Source organism: Cherax quadricarinatus, chromosome 60 (genome assembly GCF_038502225.1).
Source record: "Cherax quadricarinatus isolate ZL_2023a chromosome 60, ASM3850222v1, whole genome shotgun sequence".
NCBI classification, from domain to species: domain Eukaryota; kingdom Metazoa; phylum Arthropoda; class Malacostraca; order Decapoda; family Parastacidae; genus Cherax; species Cherax quadricarinatus.
Window position 1 is genome coordinate 14,927,729 of NC_091351.1, and position 21,656 is coordinate 14,949,384.

General features: G+C 36.7%; 1 protein-coding gene across 1 annotated transcript in view; it reads right to left on the bottom strand.

The window, feature by feature from the left end:
* Nucleotides 1-21,276, bottom strand: part of crn (pre-mRNA splicing factor crn) — a 56,264-nt gene extending 34,988 nt beyond the window's left edge. The window contains exons 1-4 of the mRNA XM_070098037.1: nt 21,103-21,276; nt 17,249-17,499; nt 11,940-12,027; nt 11,466-11,585 (exon numbers count right to left, since the gene is read on the bottom strand). Coding sequence (XP_069954138.1) covers nt 11,466-11,585; nt 11,940-12,027; nt 17,249-17,499; nt 21,103-21,141 — 498 coding nt within the window. The 5' untranslated portion in view covers nt 21,142-21,276. The remainder of the gene's footprint in view (nt 1-11,465; nt 11,586-11,939; nt 12,028-17,248; nt 17,500-21,102) is intronic.
* Between the last annotated feature and the right edge of the window lie 380 nt (nt 21,277-21,656).

Genomic DNA, 21,656 nt, shown 5'->3' on the forward strand with positions numbered 1-21,656 from the left:
TCTAATGGATGTGTGTATGCATTCAGGTTTAAAATACTGAGGGAGTAAGCCAAAACAAATTTAAACAGAATATGCAAGGATGTATCTTGTTAATATTGACAACTGTCCTTCTTTGATAAGTAATGAAGGAGAATTCTCTTTACATGTATTGGTAGGTAAGTTTGGGGTGCCAGGTGTAAATGATAATGGGAGCCCTTTGATTGAACTTTGTATAGAAAGGGGTTTAGTTATAGGTAATACATATTTTAAGAAAAAGAGGATAAATAAGTATACAAGATATGATGTAGGGCGAAATGACAGTAGTTTGTTGGATTATGTATTGGTAGATAAAAGACTGTTGAGTAGACTTCAGGATGTACATGTTTATAGAGGGGCCACAGATATATCAGATCACTTTCTAGTTGTAGCTACACTGAGAGTAAAAGGTAGATGGGATACAAGGAGAATAGAAGTATCAGGGAAGAGAGAGGTGAAGGTTTATAAACTAAAAGAGGAGGCAGTTAGGGTAAGATATAAACAGCTATTGGAGGATAGATGGGCAAATGAGAGCATAGGCAATGGGGTCGAAGAGGTATGGGGTAGGTTTGAAAATGTAGTGTTAGAGTGTTCAGCAGAAGTTTGTGGTTACAGGAAAGTGGGTGCGGGAGGGAAGAGGAGCGATTGTGGAATGATGATGTAAAGAGAGTAGTAAGGGAGAAAAAGTTAGCATATGAGAAGTTTTTACAAAGTAGAAGTGATGCAAGGAGGGAACAGTATATGGAGAAAAAGAGAGAGGTTAAGAGAGTGGTGAAGCAATGTAAAAAGAGAGCAAATGAGAGAGTGGGTGAGATGTTATCAACAAATTTTGTTGAAAATAAGAAAAAGTTTTGGAGTGAGATTAACAAGTTAAGAAAGCCTAGAGAACAAATGGATTTGTCAGTTAAAAATAGGAGAGGAGAGTTATTAAATGGAGAGTTAGAGGTATTGGGAAGATGGAGGGAATATTTTGAGGAATTGTTAAATGTTGATGAAGTTAGGGAAGCTGTAATTTCGTGTATAGGACAAGGAGGAATAACATCTTGTAGGAGTGAGGAAGAGCCAGTTGTGAGTGTGGGGGAAGTTCGTGAGGCAGTAGGTAAAATGAAAGGGGGTAAGGCAGCCGGGATTGATGGGATAAAGATAGAAATGTTAAAAGCAGGTGGGGATATAGTTTTGGAGTGGTTGGTGCAATTATTTAATAAATGTAGGGAAGAGGGTAAGGTACCTAGGGATTGGCAGAGAGCATGCATAGTTCCTTTGTATAAAGGCAAAGGGGATAAAAGAGAGTGCAAAAATTATAGGGGGATAAGTCTGCTGAGTATACCTGGTAAAGTGTATGGTAGAGTTATTATTGAAAGAATTAAGAGTAAGACGGAGAATAGGATAGCAGATGAACAAGGAGGCTTTAGGAAAGGTAGGGGGTGTGTGGACCAGGTGTTTACAGTGAAACATATAAGTGAACAGTATTTAGATAAGGCTAAAGAGGTCTTTGTGGCATTTATGGATTTGGAAAAGGTGTATGACAGGGTAGATACGGGGGCAATGTGGCAGATGTTGCAAGTGTATGGTGTAGGAGGTAGGTTACTGAAAGCAGTGAAGAGTTTTTACGAGGATAGTGAGGCTCAAGTTAGAGTATGTAGGAAAGAGAGAAATTTTTTCCCAGTAAAAGTAGGCCTTAGACAAGGATGTGTGATGTCACCGTGGTTGTTTAATATATTTATAGATGGGGTTGTAAGAGAAGTAAATGCGAGGGTCTTGGCTAGAGGCATGGAGTTAAAAGATAAAGAATCACACACAAAGTGGGAGTTGTCACAGCTGCTCTTTGCGGATGACACTGTGCTCTTGGGAGATTCTGAAGAGAAGTTGCAGAGATTGGTGGATGAATTTGGTAGGGTGTGCAAAAGAAGAAAATTAAAGGTGAATACAGGAAAGAGTAAGGTTATGAGGATAACAAAAAGATTAGGTGATGAAAGATTGAATATCAGATTGGAGGGAGAGAGTATGGAGGAGGTGAATGTATTCAGATATTTGGGAGTGGACGTGTCAGCGGATGGGTCTATGAAAGATGAGGTGAATCATAGAATTGATGAGGGGAAAAGAGTGAGTGGTGCACTTAGGAGTCTGTGGAGACAAAGAACTTTGTCCTTGGAGGCAAAGAGGGGAATGTATGAGAGTATAGTTTTACCAACGCTCTTATATAGGTGTGAAGCATGGGTGATGAATGTTGCAGTGAGGAGAAGGCTGGAGGCAGTGGAGATGTCATGTCTGAGAGCAATGTGTGGTGTGAATATAATGCAGAGAATTCGTAGTTTGGAAGTTAGGAGGAGGTGCGGGATTACCAAAACTGTTGTCCAGAGGGCTGAGGAAGGGTTGTTGAGGTGGTTCGGACATGTAGAGAGAATGGAGCGAAACAGAATGACTTCAAGAGTGTATCAGTCTGTAGTGGAAGGAAGGCAGGGTAGGGGTCGGCCTAGGAAAGGTTGGAGAGAGGGGGTAAAGGAGGTTTTGTGTGCGAGGGGCTTGGACTTCCAGCAGGCATGCGTGAGCGTGTTTGATAGGAGTGAATGGAGACAAATGGTTTTTAATACTTGACGTGCTGTTGGAGTGTGAGCAAAGTAACATTTATGAAGGGGATCAGGGAAACCGGCAGGCCAGACTTGAGTCCTGGAGATGGGAAGTACAGTGCCTGCACTCTGAAGGAGGGGTGTTAATGTTGCAGTTTAAAAACTGTAGTGTAAAGCACCCTTCTGGCAAGACAGTGATGGAGTGAATGATGGTGAAAGTTTTTCTTTTTCGGGCCACCCTGCCTTGGTGGGAATCGGCCAGTGTGATAATAAAAAAAATAATAAAATGTATTATTACAAGAACTTTAAGGTACAGAACAAATCTTAATACAGTACAGACACATACAGTGTTCACCTGAATATATATAATGGAAACTGCATAACAACAACCTACAAAGAGCAGTCTGAAAAATTATTGTAAAGTCGGTTATGGCAGAGCTAACAGACTAAGCTGTGAGTGGAACTTTTGGCACTTAAGTCAACTTATGTTAAACTAAACTAGAGTTTGTGTTCAGGTGAACCAAATGAACACTTGAAGAATATTTCACAGCTTTATACAGAAATAAGTCTTATTCAGCCAAAATGTTAAATGAGAATGATAGTTCTACATCTTACATTTTTGATAAAGATGTGTATGAAAGCTGCTAAAAAGAGTATCAAACCCTCACAATATCAAGAATGCACATGCTCTATTAAAGAAATTAACTCAGGAAAAAAATAACTCATTCCTCACGAAACTGGATACTGGAGTGTTACTTGATTCATAGTGGAGAAGTGACCATGAAAGATTTTTGGCAACATTTTGCCAACAGCAGGTAACAGATACATAACTGCAGTGAAGACCTTTAATTGTACAGCGTTCCATTCAACATTGGACTTTTTCAAGTACATAGCAGACGTGAGAAACTAAATAGTCTACAGGGAGTAACGCTACTTGTTAAGGTGTCACATACTTAGGTTATGTGAAACTACTGGAGCATGAACGGCACACTGCAGGAGGCCTACTGGCCCATCTTCAGTTTTTTTTTTTCAACAAGTTGGCCATCTCCCACCGAGGCAGGGTGACCCAAAAAAGAAAGAAAATCCCCAAAAAGAAAATACTTACATCATCATTCAACACTTTCACCACACTCACACATAATCACTGTTTTAGCAGAGGTGCTCAGAATACAACAGTTTAGAAGCATATATGTATAAAGATACACAACATATCCCTCCAAACTGCCAATATCCCAAACCCCTCCTTTAAAGTGCAGGCATTGTACTTCCCATTTCCAGGACCCAAGTCCAACTATATGAAAATAACCGGTTTCCCTGAATCCCTTCACTAAATATTACACTGCTCACACTCCAACAGATCGTCAGGTCCCAAATACCATTCGTCTCCATTCACTCCTATCTAACACGCTCACGCACGCTTGCTGGAAGTCCAAGCCCCTCGCCCATAAAACCTCCTTTACCCCCTTTCTTCAACCCTTTCGAGGATGACTCCTACCCCGCCTTCCTTCCCCTATAGATTTATATGCTTTCCATGTCATTCTACTTTGATCCATTCTCTCTAAATGACCAAACCACCTCAACAACCCCTCTTCTGCCCTCTGACTAATACTTTTATTAACTCCACACCTTTTCCTAATTTCTACACTCCGAATTTTCTGCACAATATTTACACCACACATTGCCCTTAGACAGGACATCTCCACTGCCTCCAACTGTCTCCTCGCTGCTGCATTTACCACCCAAGCTTCACATCCATATAAGAGTGTTGGTAGTACTATACTTTCATACATTCCCTTCTTTGCCTCCATAGATAACGTTTTTTTGACTCCACATATACCTCAACGCACCACTCACCTTTTTTCCCTCATCAATTCTATGATTAACCTCATCCTTCATAAATCCATCTGCCGACATGTCAACTCCCAAGTATCTGAAAACATTCACTTCTTCCATATTCCTCCTCCCCAATTTGATATCCAATTTTTCTTTATCTAAATCATTTGATACCCTCATCACCTTACTCTTTTCTATGTTCACTTTCAACTTTCTACCTTTACACACATTCCCAAACTCATCCACTAACCTTTGCAATTTTTCTTTAGAATCTCCCATAAGCACAGTATCATCAGCAAAAAGTAACTGTGTCAATTCCCATTTTGAATTTGATTCCCCATAATTTAATCCCACCCCTCTCCCGAACACCCTGGCATTTACTTCTTTTACAACCCCATCTAGAAATATATTAAACAACCATGGTGACATTACACATCCCTGTCTAAGACCTACTTTTATCGGGAAGTAGTCTCCCTCTTTTCTACACACCCTAACCTGAGCCTCACTATCCTCATAAAAACTCTTTACAGCATTTAGTAACTTACCACCTATTCCATATACTTGCAACATCTGCCATATTGCTCCTCTATCCACTCTATCATATGCCTTTTCTAAATCCATAAATGCAATAAAAACTTCCCTACCTTTATCTAAATACTGTTCACATATATGCTTCAATGTAAACACTTGATCTACACATCCCCTACCCACTCTGAAACCACCTTGCTCATCCGCAATCCAACATTCTGTCTTACCTCTAATTCTTTCAATTGTAACCCTACCGTACACTTTTCCTGGTATACTCAGTAAACTTATTCCTCTATAATTTTTACAATCTCTTTTGTCCCCTTTCCCTTTATATAAAGGGACTATACATGCCCTCTGCCAATCCCTAGGTACCTTCCCCTCTTTCATACATTTATTAAACAAAAGTACCAACCACTCCAACACTATATCCCCCCATGCTTTTAACATTTCTGTCATGATCCCATCAGTTCCAGCTGCTTTACCCCCTTTCATTCTACGTAATGCCTCATGTACCTCCCCCACACTTACATTCTGCTCTTCTTCACTCCTAAAAGATGGTATACCTCCCTGGCCAGTGCATGAAATTACAGCCTCCCTTTCTTCCTCAACATTTAAAAGTTCCTCAAAATATTCTCGCCATCTACCTAATACCTCCCTCTCCCCATCTATTAACTCCCCTACTCTTTTTTTAATAGACAAATCCATACTTTCCCAAGGCTTTCTTAACTTGCTTAACTCACTCCAAAATTTTTTTTTTATTTTCATTAAAATTTCTTGACAGTGCCTCTCCCACTCTATCATCTGCTCTCCTTTTGCACTCTCTCACCACTCTCTTCACCTTTCTTTTACTCTCCATATACTCTGCTCTTCTTATAACACTTCTGCTTTGTAAAAACCTCTCATAAGCTACCTTTTTCTCTTTTATCGCACCCTTTACTTCATCACTCCACCAATCACTCCTCTTTCCTCCTGCCCCCACCCTCCTATAACCACAAACTTCTGCCCCACATTCTAATACTGCATTTTTAAAACTATTCCAACCCTCTTCAACCCCCCCACTACTCATCTTTGCACTAGCCCACCTTTCTGCCAATAGTCACTTATATCTCACCTGAACTTCCTCCTCCCTTAGTTTATACACTTTCACCTCCCTCTTACTTGTTGTTGCCACCTTCCTCTTTTCCCATCTACCTCTTACTCTAACTGTAGCTACAACTAAATAATGATCCGATATATCAGTTGCCCCTCTATAAACATGTACATCCTGGAGCCTACCCATCAACCTTTTATCCACCAATACATAATCTAACAAACTACTTTCATTATGTGCTGCATCATACCTTGTATATTTATTTAACCTCTTTTTCATAAAATATGTATTACTTATTACCAAACCTCTTTCTACACATAGCTCAATTAAAGGCTCCCCATTTACATTTACCCCTGGCACCCCAAATATACCTACTACTCCCCCCCAAAACATTTTTACCCACTTTAGCATTGAAATCCCCAACCACCATTACTCTCACACTTGATTCAAAACTCCCCATGCATTCACTCAACATTTCCCAAAATCTCTCTCTCTCCTCTACACTTCTCTCTTCTCCAGGTGCATACACACTTACTATAACCCACTTTTCACATCCAATCTTTATTTTACTCCACATAATCATTGAATCCTTCAGTTAACTATGTTTAAAACAATATGCTCTGTGATAGTTAACCCTTTGACTGTTTCAGGCCCCTCTCTGAAACTGTCATTCTATGTCGCTCAATTTTTGAAAAAAAAAAAAAAATTATTTTTCTTATGAAATGATAGAGAATCTTTTCCCGATGGTAATGACACCAAAAGTTCGAAATTTGGTCGAAAACTCGTGGAATTATGCTCCCGTGAAGTTAGCGGTCTCGGCGACATATGCGTATCGGCGATTTCGCCGACTTTGAGCCCAATTTTCAGCCAATTCCATTGTTCCAGTTGACCAAACTCATAGCTATTTCTTTAGAACTCCATTTTATCTATCAGCTGAGTACAAGAAACCTCCCATTTACTAATTTGGACTACCCAATATGGTGATCAGAAATTGGCAATTTGGCCAATTTCACGCAAAATAAAAAAGATGCCAATTTCAAAATAGGGTCCAGAATAAACAAGGTAGACATTCGTGGCACTAAAATAACATATGCTCTGTTCATTAGTCACATCTCTAGCCCCCTCTTATATTATTATTGCTTTCTATTTTGATTTTTTATTCATACAAAAAAATACAAAATTTACTGTTATACAGACGACTGCATTATTGTAAAAATGGTATAAATAATATCAGTGCACTAGTGAAAGAATATTAGACTCCCCAGTTGACGTGTATTGGACGTGTGGTGTGATTTATTTACTCTTGAACATTGGTAAAAATCGAACATTTCCGCTACTTTGAGCTCAGTTTCAACGTCGTTTTCATCGTAAAAGTAACGAAAATCATCTCCATTTCTGTAACATGTTTTCCATTTTATCACCTAAGACCATGAAAACGCGAATACAACGATAAATACTATACGAAAATACACCTCAAAGTCGGCGTTTTATTCCAAAAAAACGATCAGAGTTTTTTTTTTCTCATTACGCAATGTGTGCTGCAGGATTTTTTTTATGTGGTGCACACTGACCACACAGACCCATTCTCTCACATGTGGGCCTACCAGCTTTCTCCCACTTGATTTGAAGCCGCTAGAATTATTGAGTATATATACGTCAGAAACATTGGCTCGTAAGACGTATTTATACGTCGAAAACAGTCAAAGGGTTAATAAAGTAAACACATCATGTCATAAGCTGAATGTAAGTTGTGATGCTGTACACAGACTTTACTAGTGTTGTATATTCTAAGAGCAATAACGGTGTTCCTGTAGACTGACTTGTAGATTTCTGGTTGTCTTACCAATGTATACCTGATCACAACCACATTGCAGAATTCTACACAATCCTGCATCCTTAAGACTGGTATATATTACTGTGGTTCTCGTTGAGTCCCATATGTCAAATCCAAGGGAGCAGGAGTGTACAGAATTCAACTGTGATCATGTATACATTGAGGAAACAGTTAGACATCTACCAATCCATCTACTTGAACAGAATGCTCTTAGAATAGACAATACCAATAGCACCTGCATACAGCATCACAACTTACATTCACACCTCTTAGTGTGGAATAAAGCTAAACTACTATACCAAAAAACACAACAAAATGAAAAGATGCCTGGAATCATTTGTTATTAAAGTAACCAATATCATCAAATAAAACAATGGTATGTCAACTTTGTTAACTATCACAGAGGATATAGTTTCAAAGCATTGTTAACAGAACATAGGTCAGTTGGTGTCCTGCAGTGTGTCTTCCACACTCATGTAGTTTTACCTACACCTAAGCATGTGACACCTGAACAAGTGATGTCACTCCCTGTGGACTATTTAAACCATTATTGTATCTTGTATTTTGAGTTAACTGAATAAATTTTAATATAGTAAAGACTAAGTGCTGCCCAAGACAGTATGTATTCAGTAGTTGCATTTGTAACTGACCAATATTTGCAATAACCTTAACAAACATTATAGCAAATTGTTTTACTTAAACCTCCAACAAATTACTTGCAAAAATTACAGTATTAGTTGTTCTCCTTTCAACAAACTGGCCATATCCCACCAAAGCAGGGTGGCCCAAAAACAAAAGTTTCTCTTTTTTAACTTGAGTAATGTATACAGAAGGGGTTTACAGCACGGTTTACAGAGGAAGAATTCTGTTCCACTTCCCCATGGAGATAAGAGGAAATAAACAAGAACAAGAACCAGTAAGAAAATAGAAGAAAACCCAGAGGGATGTGTACATCTATATGCTTGTACATGCATGTGCAGTATGACCTAAGACTAAGTAGATGTAGCAAGGTGTACCTGAAATCTTGCATGCTTATGAAACAGATAAAAAGACACCAGCAATCCTACCATCATGTAAAACAATTACAGGCTTCCATTTTACACTCACATGCAAGGATGGCAGTACCTTGCTGGGAGGCTGCCGTCTAATAACCTGCTACCTAAGACACCATTAGTTACAAGTTATGAAAAGTTACAAGATTATTTTAAGGTTGCCCAAAATACTCTGCATAACCAGGAGTTTTCTATTAAGTATGTCCATAATGTCATCTTTTTCTGAAATGTGTGTAAACCATACTTTCTAGAAACACACTTTTATCATTTATCATTGTGTCTCATGTCTGTTATGTACTTGAAAAAGCCCAATGTTGAGTGAATGTTGTATAAAAGAAGGACTTAAGGTAGTTGTGTCTTTGGTACTATTAACCCTTTCACTGTCGAGACCCCTGCTCACAAACTTGCTCTCAGTTTCGAAGAATTTTCAGGAAAAAAAAAAATAAAAATTATTTTTTCTTATAAAATGATAAGAGAATCTTTTCCCAATGGTAATGACACCAAAATTACAAAATTTGATGGAAAACTTATGGAATTACCCTCTCACGAAGTTAGTAGTCTCTGTGATCTATACGCATCAGCGATATATACACATCAATAATTTTGCCCACTTTGAGCCCTATTTTTGGCCAATTACATTGTTCCAGTTGACCATACTCATAGCTATTTCACTAGAACTCCATCTGTTCTATCGACTGAGTAAAAGAAACTGCCCATTTACCTATTTCAATAGGTAAATTTACCTATTTCAAATAGGTAAAGTGGTCAGAAATTGGCAATTTGGCTAATTTCACACAAATTTAAAAATATGCCAATTTCAAAATAGAGTCCAGAATAAATAATGCAGACATTCCTGGCACTAAAATAACATTTTCTCTATTCATTAGTCATGTCTCCAGGCCCCTCTTATATTACTCTTGCTTTCCATTTTGAATTTTTATTCACACAAAAAATAGAAGATTTACTGTTATGCAGGCTACTGCATTATTGTACTAATTGTATAAATAATGTCAACCCATTCCTGACCGTGTATTACACTGGCCAGTTGGACACGTATTGGATGGTGATGTCATTTGTTTACTCCTGAACATCAGCAAAAATCAAACATTTCTGCTACTTTGAGCTCAATTTCAAGGTACTTTTCATTGTGAAACCAATCAAAATCACCTTTATTTCTGTAGTATATCTTCCATTCTATCAAATGAGACCAAGAAAACGAGATACAACCATAAATACCATACGAAAATACACCTTAAAGTTGGCGCTTTAAACTAAAAACACGATCAGTTTTTTTTCTCGTTATGCATTGCATGCTGCAGGATTTTTTTTCATACTGCGCACACTGACCACGCAGACCCATTCTCTCACATGTAGGTCTACCAACTTTCTCCCACTAGATTTGAAGCCGCTAGAATTTTGCTTTAATACTACAGCACCAACACGGGCTTGCAAGCCGTAGTACTATGGCACCGACAGTGAAAGGGTTAAAGATTTTAAGCAAAAAAAATAAATTTTCACGTTAATTTTTCTCATCAAGGTAAGATGGTGACAGACAGTGAATGTAATAAGGGCAATGAGATTAGAAGAACATTACATCAGTCTGATAGCAAAGCTGCTGACTAGGTCACACTTAAGATTTCACTAGTAATGAAGCTATCTACTAAACCATCAACAAATACCACTGAATATTTTTTAGGAAAATAACTAACTTTCACAGCATTCAAATTTGATTACGGAATTTTTTTAACAAGCTGGCTGTCTTCCACCGAGGCAGGGTAACCTGGAAGAGAAGCACTTTCACCACCATTCATGCTGTCACTATCTTGCCAGAGGCACACAGATATAGTAGTTTAAATGTCCCTCTAAATAGCAAATGCCCTAAACCCCTCCTTTAGAATACAGGCACTGTACTTCCCACCTCCAGGACTCAAGTCCGACTGACCAATTTCCCTGAATCCCTTCACAAAATATTACTTTGCTCACACTCCAACAGCTTGTCATGTCAGAAAAACCATGTTCACACATTAGGATTACATAGTGTCTTGGGCACCACAGAGTTTGCCCTTTCCCTCCAATTTTTCTACAAATATCTGTATATTGAGCTAAGGGAGCAGCATGTTTCTGTAATTTGCTCTGTTGGTTGTAAATTATGGAATAATATGGAAAGTTTCAAAGACAATAGGAGATGCAGAGAGGTAAAAGTGATGCAAAAACATGAGGAAAGTAGGGCAATTTTAAAATGAATGACTTACAAGGCAATTAGTTTTGCATTAGATATTACTTAATAAATGAAAAATCTCCACTTTACTTAAATTTCCATTTTTCCATTATATAATTAAAATAATTTATCCTTAATACAGAAATAAAATTTATCAATAAAATTGCATTAAGATTAGTTTGGCCAAAATGCATTGCATACTAGTGGTTTTCTTTTGTGCCTATCAATGTTTTATTGCACATAAACTACATTGTACCGCATAAAGAAATAAAAATGATTTACTGAATTGTACTGTATTGTATAACATTATGAATACTGGTTATCTCACCTGTCTGCAGCCAGCTATATTCTTGAGCATTTCCTCCATATAAGTGAACTTGTACCAGAATTGGTTTGCCCGTGGTAAGATGGTGACAGCTCTGTCCCACACATTGCGAGCATGGTTCACCTGCAGTATGGTTGTAATTTAAGTATGCTTTAAAATGCTAAAGGGGCTACAAAAAAATAAAATATTTTTAATATTTTAATCATTATAAACAACATGCATATAATTAAAAACAAGAGTCAATATTTCTATAGCTAAGAGAAAACATAAGAACAAGAAAGGAGGAACACTGCAGCAGGCCTGTTGGCCCATGCTATGCAGGTTCTTCACAAATCAATCCCACTAATAGAATTATTTTATTAAAACTAAATGACTTTACATAAAATTATCCCAAAACAACTTTGTCAGTCAATAAGGTGGAACAATAGACATCTGTGCTCTTTTCAAAATTCAGAAATGGAATAAGAGAGAACTCACCTGTCGGCTCCTCATCTCCATTTCAGCATATTTGAGCCATAATGTAATATTTCTGTGTTCAACATCCAGAGCTCTCTCATATACAGACCTGTTTGGAAAAATAACACCATGACAATTTAGTAAACAAAATCAGTTTAGGCAATCCATCATTGAGGTTAGTCACTGACTGACCCAGCGTCCAAAATTTTTATACAGATAAAAAAAAAAAAAAATCCAAAAAGCATGACAGCTATTTTGATGTAATAGTGTAATTTTATTTAAAAGCAAATACGGTAAAGCCATTCCTTCATTAACTGACAGTCTCAAACTTTAACAATTATTGCAACTTCTCTTTAGTCTAAAAAAAAAAAAAAAAATAATAATAACTTCAACAAAGAGCGACTGTGATGCCTTCCGCTTCAAACTCATTACAGTAAACCCTCGATATGAAGGACACCAATATAACAGACTTTTAAAATGATGGGCAAATTTCACTGGGTAAATTGTTTATTATTATTTTTATTTTCAATGTTTATTGAAATATGTATAACTCTGAAATGTATATATAGTTTTATATTAGGCATTAAATAGAGCACTTCAGCACTTTTTTTTTTATTTATATTAATATTACATATACGTATTTCGATTTAACGGACACTCAGACAATCATCCCCATTAGTCCGCTATATCAAAGGTTTACTTTATCTTTTAAGCCCACATATCTCCTTAACACTTAATCATTTATTTATTTTATGACTCCAACTATTAATATACAGCAGGTCCTTGATTTACTATGTTCAAATGTAGCATGTTCTGCACTTAACCCTCTCACTGACTGTGCTGTAGTACTATGTCTTTGAGCTCACTGGACATGCCGTAGTACTACGTGATGAGCTCAGCTCTCTCAGATAAGCTGTGAGCGGTAAATTTGGGCCTAGATATGAAAGAATGGGTCAATGCAGTAAGTGTGCACCATATAATAAACTAAGCAGCATGCAGTGAATGAGGAAAAAAAAATTGACCCTGAGTTTTTGGTTTAAAACTGCGACTTTGCAGTGTTTTTTCCTGTGGTTTTTATGGTTGTATTCTCAGTGTTGTATTCTGAGCACCTCTGCAAAAACAGTAATAATGTGCGAGTGTGGTGAAAGTGTTGAATGATGATGAAAGTATTTTCTTTTTGGGGATTTTCTTTCTTTTTTTTTGGGTCACCCTGCCTCGGTGGGAAACGGCCGACTTGTTGGAAAAAAAAAAAAAAAAAAAAAAAAAAAAAAAATCTCAGTGTCTTGATCTCATTACAGAATGGAAGATATATTACAGTAATAGAGATGATTTTGATTGGTTTTAGGACTGAAACCAACAAACTGACATTACTGATGTAACTATTACAATAATGTGGTAGTCAACATAATAGTAAATTTTCCATTTATTGTATCTACCTACCTAGAGGGCATTCTGAGGATCAATGCCCCTGCGTCCCGGTCCAAATGGAAAGCAAGCATAATATGAGAGGGGTCTGGAGACGTGACTAAGGAACAGAGGAAATATTTTTTTTTTAGTTCTAGGAATGTCTATACGTATTTACTATTGTTTATTCCGGACCCTAATTTTAAATTGGCAGTTTTTGAATTTTGTGTGAAATTGGCCAAATTACCAAAAATCTGATCACTTTATTGGGTAGTTGAGATAGGTAAATGGGAGATTTCTTGTATTCAATCAATAGAAGAAATACTAGAGAAATAGCCATGAGTTTGGTCGACTGGAACAGTGGAAATGACCAAAAATAGGGTGTAAAGTAGGTGAAATTGCCGATGCATAAATATCACCAAGACCCCTAACTCTGCGAGAGCATAATTCTGTAAGTTTTCCATCAAATTTTGTAATTTTGATTTCATTAACTTCAGAAAAAAAATTATCTATCATTTCACAATTTTTTTTTTTTGTTTATGTTTTTTGGAAAAATTTTTGACCTTGACAACAAGTTTGGGAACAGGGGGTCTAGACCCTGAAAGGGTTAACCCTTTCAGGGTCCAGACTTCTAATCCCAAACTTGTCCACAGGGTCCAAGAATTTTCAAAAAGTTTTTATGTTATTTTTCTTATGAAATGGTAGATAATCTTTTTCTGAAGGTAATAAGACAAAAAGTACAAAATTTGATGGAAAACTGACGAAATTACGCTGTCGCAAATTTTGCTGCATCAGCTATATTTATGCATCGGCAATTTTGCCCATTACTCCAGTCGACCAAATTCTTAGCTATTTTGCTGGTATACTACTTGTATTTTATCGATTGAACACAAGAAATCACTCAGGCAACTATTTCAACTACCCAATAAAGTGATTGGAAATTAGTAATTCGGACAGTTTTATATTTATTTATTTATTTTATGTCTTTGCAAGAAGTACATTGAGATTTTGTATTTGCAATAGTGGGTTGCAATGCAAAGAGAGCCTCTATTATGCCTAGGCATTATGGGCCAACTTAATATTATTTGCTTACAGACTACTTAACACTAAGGATTATATCATAGTTGCACAGTAGGATAGTAATTATTTCATAGTTGTACAGTAGATTATTAATTATAAGTGAATCTAATTTGTATAAGACAAAAGATATATTCATATATTCAAAAATGCTTTTTGTGAAAACAATGATTCAATTATATTCCTGTCAACAATGGATAAAAGGTTCAAAGTGATTGTTGAAGTTATGATGTGGGAGTACATTAGTGAGTATGTGTGTACTGAGTACAGTGGACCCCCGCTTAACGATCACCTCCAAATGCGACCAATTATGTAAGTGTATTTATATAAGTGCGTTTGTACGTGTATGTTTGGGGGTCTGAAATGGACTAATCTACTTCACAATATTCCTTATGGGAAAAAATTCCGTCAGTACTGGCACCTGAACATACTACTGGAATGAAAAAAGTTCGTTAACCGGGGGTCCACTGTATTTAGCATTTAGTCTAGGGTGATTAAGTGGCTTCTGAGAAGTCTTAAATTGATTTTCAGACTGGGTTACTTTAATATCTTCTGGTAATAAAGTCCACATTTTGGGGCCCTTTATGTGCATAGAGTTTTTACACAGTGTGATATGGATGCGAGGTATATCAAAAAGAGATCTGTGTCTTGTGTTGTGGTCATGTGGTCTAATTTCAAAATAGGGTCCAGAATAAACAATGCAGGCATTCCTGGCACCAAAATAACATTTCCTCTGTTTATTAGTTGGGTTTTCAGGCTTTATTCTATTTGATTTTTTATTCACATAAAGAATTTTTATTCACACCAAAAAATAGAAGATTTACTATTATGTAGTATAGTAATAAATGTATAAATAATATCAGCACATTCATTAATGCATATTAGACCCACAGTTGACGTGTATTGGAGGGGTGACGTCATTTGTTTACTCTCGAACATCAGCAAAAATCGGAAATTTCCGCTACTTTGAGCTCAGTTTCAAGCCATTTTCAGTACTAAAACCAATCAAAACACATTTTTGTAATATATCTTCAATTCTATCAAATGAGACCAAGAAACCATGAGTACAACTATAAAAAACATGAAAATATACCGTGCTTTTAATCCAAAAACACGGTCTCAGTCTTGTTTTCTCTTTATGCACTGCATGCTGCAGGATTTGTTTTATATGATGCACACTTACCACATAGATGCATTCTCTCACATCTAGGCTCCAATTTACCGATCACAGCTTATCTGAGTGAGCTGAGCTCATGGCGTAGAACTATGGGTTGGACCCAGGCTTCAAAGCCATAGAACTACAGGACAGACCCTCAAATGATTAAAATACTAGACTGGGTGATCAGTCCGTTCCTAGATATCAACAATGAAGAAACAGGAATGGTGGAGGAAAGACTGATTTCCACTACAAAATGACACTGAGCATAGGCTAAAGCTCAAAAAATCGTATCAAGATTTTTGGTTACAAAAAACAAAAAAAAAAAAAAAAAAAAAATTCTGACCACTACCCTGCAGTGTAGAACAAAGTCAAGATGTAATTTATTGCTTTCCCAACATCTTATTTAGTAGAGCATGGCTTCAGTACAGTCGCCAAGCTTCTTTCCAAGATAAGAAATAGACTGAAAATTACTGTACACAGGGATCTAAGACTTCTTCTTAGTGTCTTCATGCCTGGTGTTATGAAGCTGATGTCCCTGCACCAAACACATCCATCTCATTAAAATTGTGAAGACAATAATGTTACAGGTGAGATGAAAATTCACCCTTTCATATCATTAAATAAATGGGTTTACTATTTTTTTTTTTTTCAACAAGTCGGCCGTCTCCCACCGAGGCAGGGTGACCCAAAAAAAAAGAAAGAAAATCCCCAAAAAGAAAATACTTTTAATTAATTATTATTTTAGTTAATTATTATTTGTGAAATAAATACGCTTGTTTAGTGTTAGATTAGTTGTTGTTTTGAATTTGCAGTAAACCAAATACCAAGAAAGAGGTGTGTTCATATGTATGAGGCAGGGGCACTAGGAATGTGGCCTAGGAGCCAAGGAGACAGCAGCCTTGTAAAGTCTGGGAACCACTGATACAGAATAATCTCCATGCATTTCAGTCACTTTCTAGTAATTGATTAATGTTTTCCTTCTTCTGTTCAAAAGCTGGTGTGTTCCACTTAAGCACCAACAAACAATAATGTATATGATTACCTCAGCAATCAGCAGAAAAAAAAATACTAGAAATGTAAATTATTTATTAAATAGAAATTTAAATGTGGAAAAAATGGAGTAGAATGCCAATAGATTCAACAGTATGACTGCATTCAGGAAAATCAAGATAAAAAAAAAAGTGTTTTCTCTGCTCTCCTCCTTAGTATTGATTCAATGGATGACCAAGACCAACCAGTTTTATGAATTTCACATAAGTGCCATATAACAGAAAAGTGCAAAAGAATTACCAAATACTGTACAGTAGATAGTAAACTGGCTAACATTTTCACCAAAGAATGACTGCTATGAGGGAATTGCAAAGAGGTGCCCTATCATCTTGTGCTGTCTGTATCCTTTAACTTTTCACAATACAGCAATAATTGGGGGAGTCATCCACATCCCCACCTCAACATTACCTCCACAACAATCCTTATGTCCCTATTTCTGTCACTCTTGCTTCCACTGTGCCCTGTTGTCTTGACTTCTTACTTTCCACAAGGTCTTGTTTAACAGAACAGGAAACATTAACTGTTTAATTTGCATGACTGTGAAATCAGCATGTGAACTTTTTGGTAATGAATGTATACTATATATACTGTACAGGCAGGTCATCAAAGAATTTCTCACAAAAAACATTAAATACATTACCTGGCTCTACGAATTTCTTGCTGTTCCTCTTCCCACTTTGCATATTTAATCCAATTGGAAATATTTCCTCGATTTTTGCGGATGTTATCTTCAAAAGCACGTCTCTTCTTCAACCGATATTCTTGAAGTTCTTCTGGATCAGATATTTTCTGACGTGGTGGTGGAGGCACAATTTCAAGCTCTCTTTCCTTGGCTTCTCTTAAGAGTTGTTCTGCTGTTATTTGAAGCTCAGCAGGAGACTTGTCCTTCACCTGTTGAGTACAATATGATGCAACTTAATGAAAGTAAAAGGGTGACAAAATGCAAAATTAAAAATTTTACAAAGAGGGGGCCCTGCACAATCCAAGCCAGCATGGACTGAGAATGGAATGATCATGCTTCTCACAAGTAATAAACTACTATGATGGATACACAAATAACCCACACATAGGAGAGAGAGAGAGAAGTATTAGAAGAAAATCAAAATGCAGATGTAGTATACAAGTATTTTGCAAAAGCACTAGACAAATGTGGTCATTAGGCAATTGCACACAAAATAATCGTGATTTGTATAATGGGGAAGTAGGCAAATGGACACTCAACTTTCTGACAGATAGAAAACAAAGTGGTAGTAAACGAAGTAAAATCCAGCATTAACAAAGTAAAACAACTCAGTACCCCAAGGCACAGTCCTGGTGCCTTTACTGTTTATCTTCAAAGCTGACACAGATAAAAACACTTGCCACAGTTTCATATGATCATTTGTAGGCAATATGAAAATAAGCATGAAAATCACCTCACTAGAAAACATGGGAAATTTCCGAAAGATATTAGCAAAGACTTTCAATGAGCAGTGGACGTCAACATGATTTTCAAAAGTACCAAGTTCCAACTGCTCAGATATGGAAAGAATGAACACCCCAAAAAGGACACTGTATACAAAACATAAAAAATATTACCAAACAGACCTGGGAATGAAAATGTCAGATGACCTTTTGTTCAATGAGCACAATAAGGCAAATTTCACAACAGCCAGGAAAATGACAGGGTGGATAATGAGAGCTTTCAAATCAAGGGAAATAGTGCTGATGATGCCACTATTCAAATTACTTGGGCTCTCTTGTGCAAAGCATTGTTTGGTGTTCATTGCTCTCTTCAGAGCAGGAGAAATAGCAGAGCTAGAACATATTCAAATATAATTGACGGCCAGCATAGAGCACCCCCCCCCCCAAAAAAAAAAAAAATTAAACTATTGGGAATGCCTTGGAGTTCTAGATACTGAAGGGCCTGTTCCCAAATATGCACACTGCCAAAACAATATACACAGTGCAACCCTGGTACTCGAACAGCTCCCTACTCGAACAATTCGGTATTTGAACGCTTTGTTCAATAAAAAAAGAATCGCTCGGTAGTTGACCAATTGCTTGGCACTCAACCAAACAAACACGACCTTCCAGAACTTCGCTGTAAACTATTTCATGTTTCTTTGCATTTTTTGTTGTTTTTTGTATGAATATGTCACCATGGAGCCTAAGAGGATTAGTGACAACAGCCAACCTATAAGAAAATTAGTTGGGAAAAATTTGTTTGGTACTCGAACAGACTGGCACTCGAACAGCCTTTTGGAACGAATTAAGTTTGAGTACCAAGGTTCCACTGTACTGGAGTGAGAGAAAAGGAAGAAAGTGTGCAATAAACCCAATGAAAGGCCATAGACACAATAAGAGAACATTGTGCGAATATCCATGGTACCAGAAACACTGCCATAACAAGTGTAGAAGTCTTCAAGAGGAAATGCAATGCTTTACTCTGCCAAGTACCAGATCAACCAAGCTGTAACAGATATGTGGGATTGCAGGTCACCAGAAACAACAATCTGGTTGACCAGGCAAGCACCAGACAAGCCTAGGCCAAGGCCAGGCATTTGGAGTAAGAAAACTCTTGAAACCTATCAGAGATACATATAGATACATGAAAATACTATAGTTTCCTGAACAGATTTTCACTGTTCACTAAAATTTCACCTATATTATCACATGTATGCCTAACCAATGGATAAACTAGAAATAAAGGAAGTAGGCTCAGTGGAAACGCTGGATGCAGCCTAGATATTGATTAGAGAAGCCTTGATAGCCACAAGCTTCCTAATTTCAAAACAAGTACATGATATAAGTGTAATCATTATTGTATCAAGTAACCTTGGTCATGAGCAAAATATTGAACGTCAAGAATTTTTTTAATCAGGCGGAAACACTAAAGCTGTTGGGGTTATATACCCGAATACAGGGTAAATACTGAGTTTAGTGTCCCGACTGAGTTTCACTATAATAATTACAACTGAAAATGACTAATACCAATTGGTTTCTGAAACAGAAAAATACAGTGGACCCACGCATAACGATCACCTCCGAATGCGACGAATTATGTAAGTGTATTTATGTAAGTGCGTTTGTACGTGTATGTTTGGGGGTCTGAAATGGACTAATCTACTTCACAATATTCCTTATGGGAACAAATTCGGTCACTACTGGCACCTGAACATACTTCTGGAGTGAAAAAATATCGTTAACCGGGGGTCCACTGTAGTTTTAATTTGTGCAAACTGATAAAAAGGGGTTCGTTGGTGTATTTTCATGAAAATAAACATATAAAAAAAAAGGCCTTTCTTAAACATTACAGCCAACCTAACCTACTGAAACTTGGCATTATTAAACCTAACTAAACATTAAAAAAATTAATAAATAATCAACACTGGTATTAATATTTACCAAATAGTTATAATGCTCATTCATCTTGTTCTAATAAATTGTGACTTACATTGTGCAAGGTAAATTTGCATGTTACTCTTAGGAAACATTGCTCTGGGGTTGATAATGGACGAGTGTACTTCGCCGACCCAGTGAGTCATGACTGAATATTATTATAATCACGGGGAAGTGCTAAACCCGTAGGATTATACAGCGCAAGTGGGGGGAAATGGAAGGTATTCAGGCTTAATTCAGGGAACAGGAGCACAGATCCAATTCCCTAAATCAAGAGCACCTCACCAGCATCATGGAACCTGCCTTGAGGGGCATGACTGAATACAGACAACTGACTCCCAAAAAATAATGCTGCTAATATCACCTTAAAAAAAATCTGTGCAAAGATTAATTATTTTTAGCGAGCCGCAGATGGACTGCCGACATTAAAGAAGTGGACATAATGTAAATTATTAGTTAGTTGTAACTGATAAACTCAATATTAGCTGAATAAATTAGTATTTTCAAAGTTGAAGACAAAATTATTAAAAATTTACATGTAATTACAAACCACATATTAAATACATGACAGTTACAATCAGTATTTTTATGATCATGAAAGAGACTTCAGATTTATTTTTGTAAATCAAGGTGAAGCGCTAAACCCGGTAATAAGAGGCATTTAAATTTGATCCAAGAGAAGAAAATGGCCTCAAGAAAAATATTTTTGTTGTTTGAAGTGTTGATTCATATGAGAATATTTATTGGACGATCACATTTGTCTTGCAAAGATTCGTGAACATGTTGCAATAAACACATCATCAAGAGTTTGCAATGTTGCAGAAAAGATGAAATCCGAGCAATTACATTCAGTTAGCGTTTTTGATAGCAAAAACACTCTGAACGTATTTGCTCGAATTTCATCCATTTTTCAGCAAGACTGCAAGTTCCTGATGTTGACTGCAAGATGAAAAGCCCAGAGCTGGGTTTCACTCCCCCCCCCTCCCCCCCGAGGACTGGCACAGTAACGTATCAAGTGCCAACCATAACCCCCAAAATAGCTAGAGTGGCCCCATAATCTGAAATTTTGCTAAATTATCAAAAATATGTGATGGCTCTTCATGTATGACAGACCTTGGCCACTTTGGGCATTTTCTGTGGCTTGCTTTCCATGTTTTCCTTTTATTTCTTTCCGAAACGTTGCAATTTGGCGGAGAAAACTCCCGTTTATGTTGTTGTTTTTGTTGGAGATAAAGATTGTTACAGGGAGAGGAGCTGTAAAAATATTACCGTAGCCTTGCCCAGCGAGGAGCCGTGTAAACATTACCGATCCAGGGAATGGAGATAACATTATTGAATAATAATAATAATAATAATAATAATAATCATAATAATAATAATAATAATAATAATAATAATAATAATAATAATAATAATAATAATAATAATATAATAATAATAATAATAATAATAATAATAATAATAATAATAATAATAATAATAATAATAATAATAATAATAATAATAATAATAATAATATCTTTGAAAGAATTAAGAGTAAGACGGAGAATAGGATAGCAGATGAACAAGGAGGCTTTAGGAAAGGTAGGGGGTGTGTGGACCAGGTGTTTACAGTGAAACATATAAGTGAACAGTATTTAGATAAGGCTAAAGAGGTTTTTGTGGCA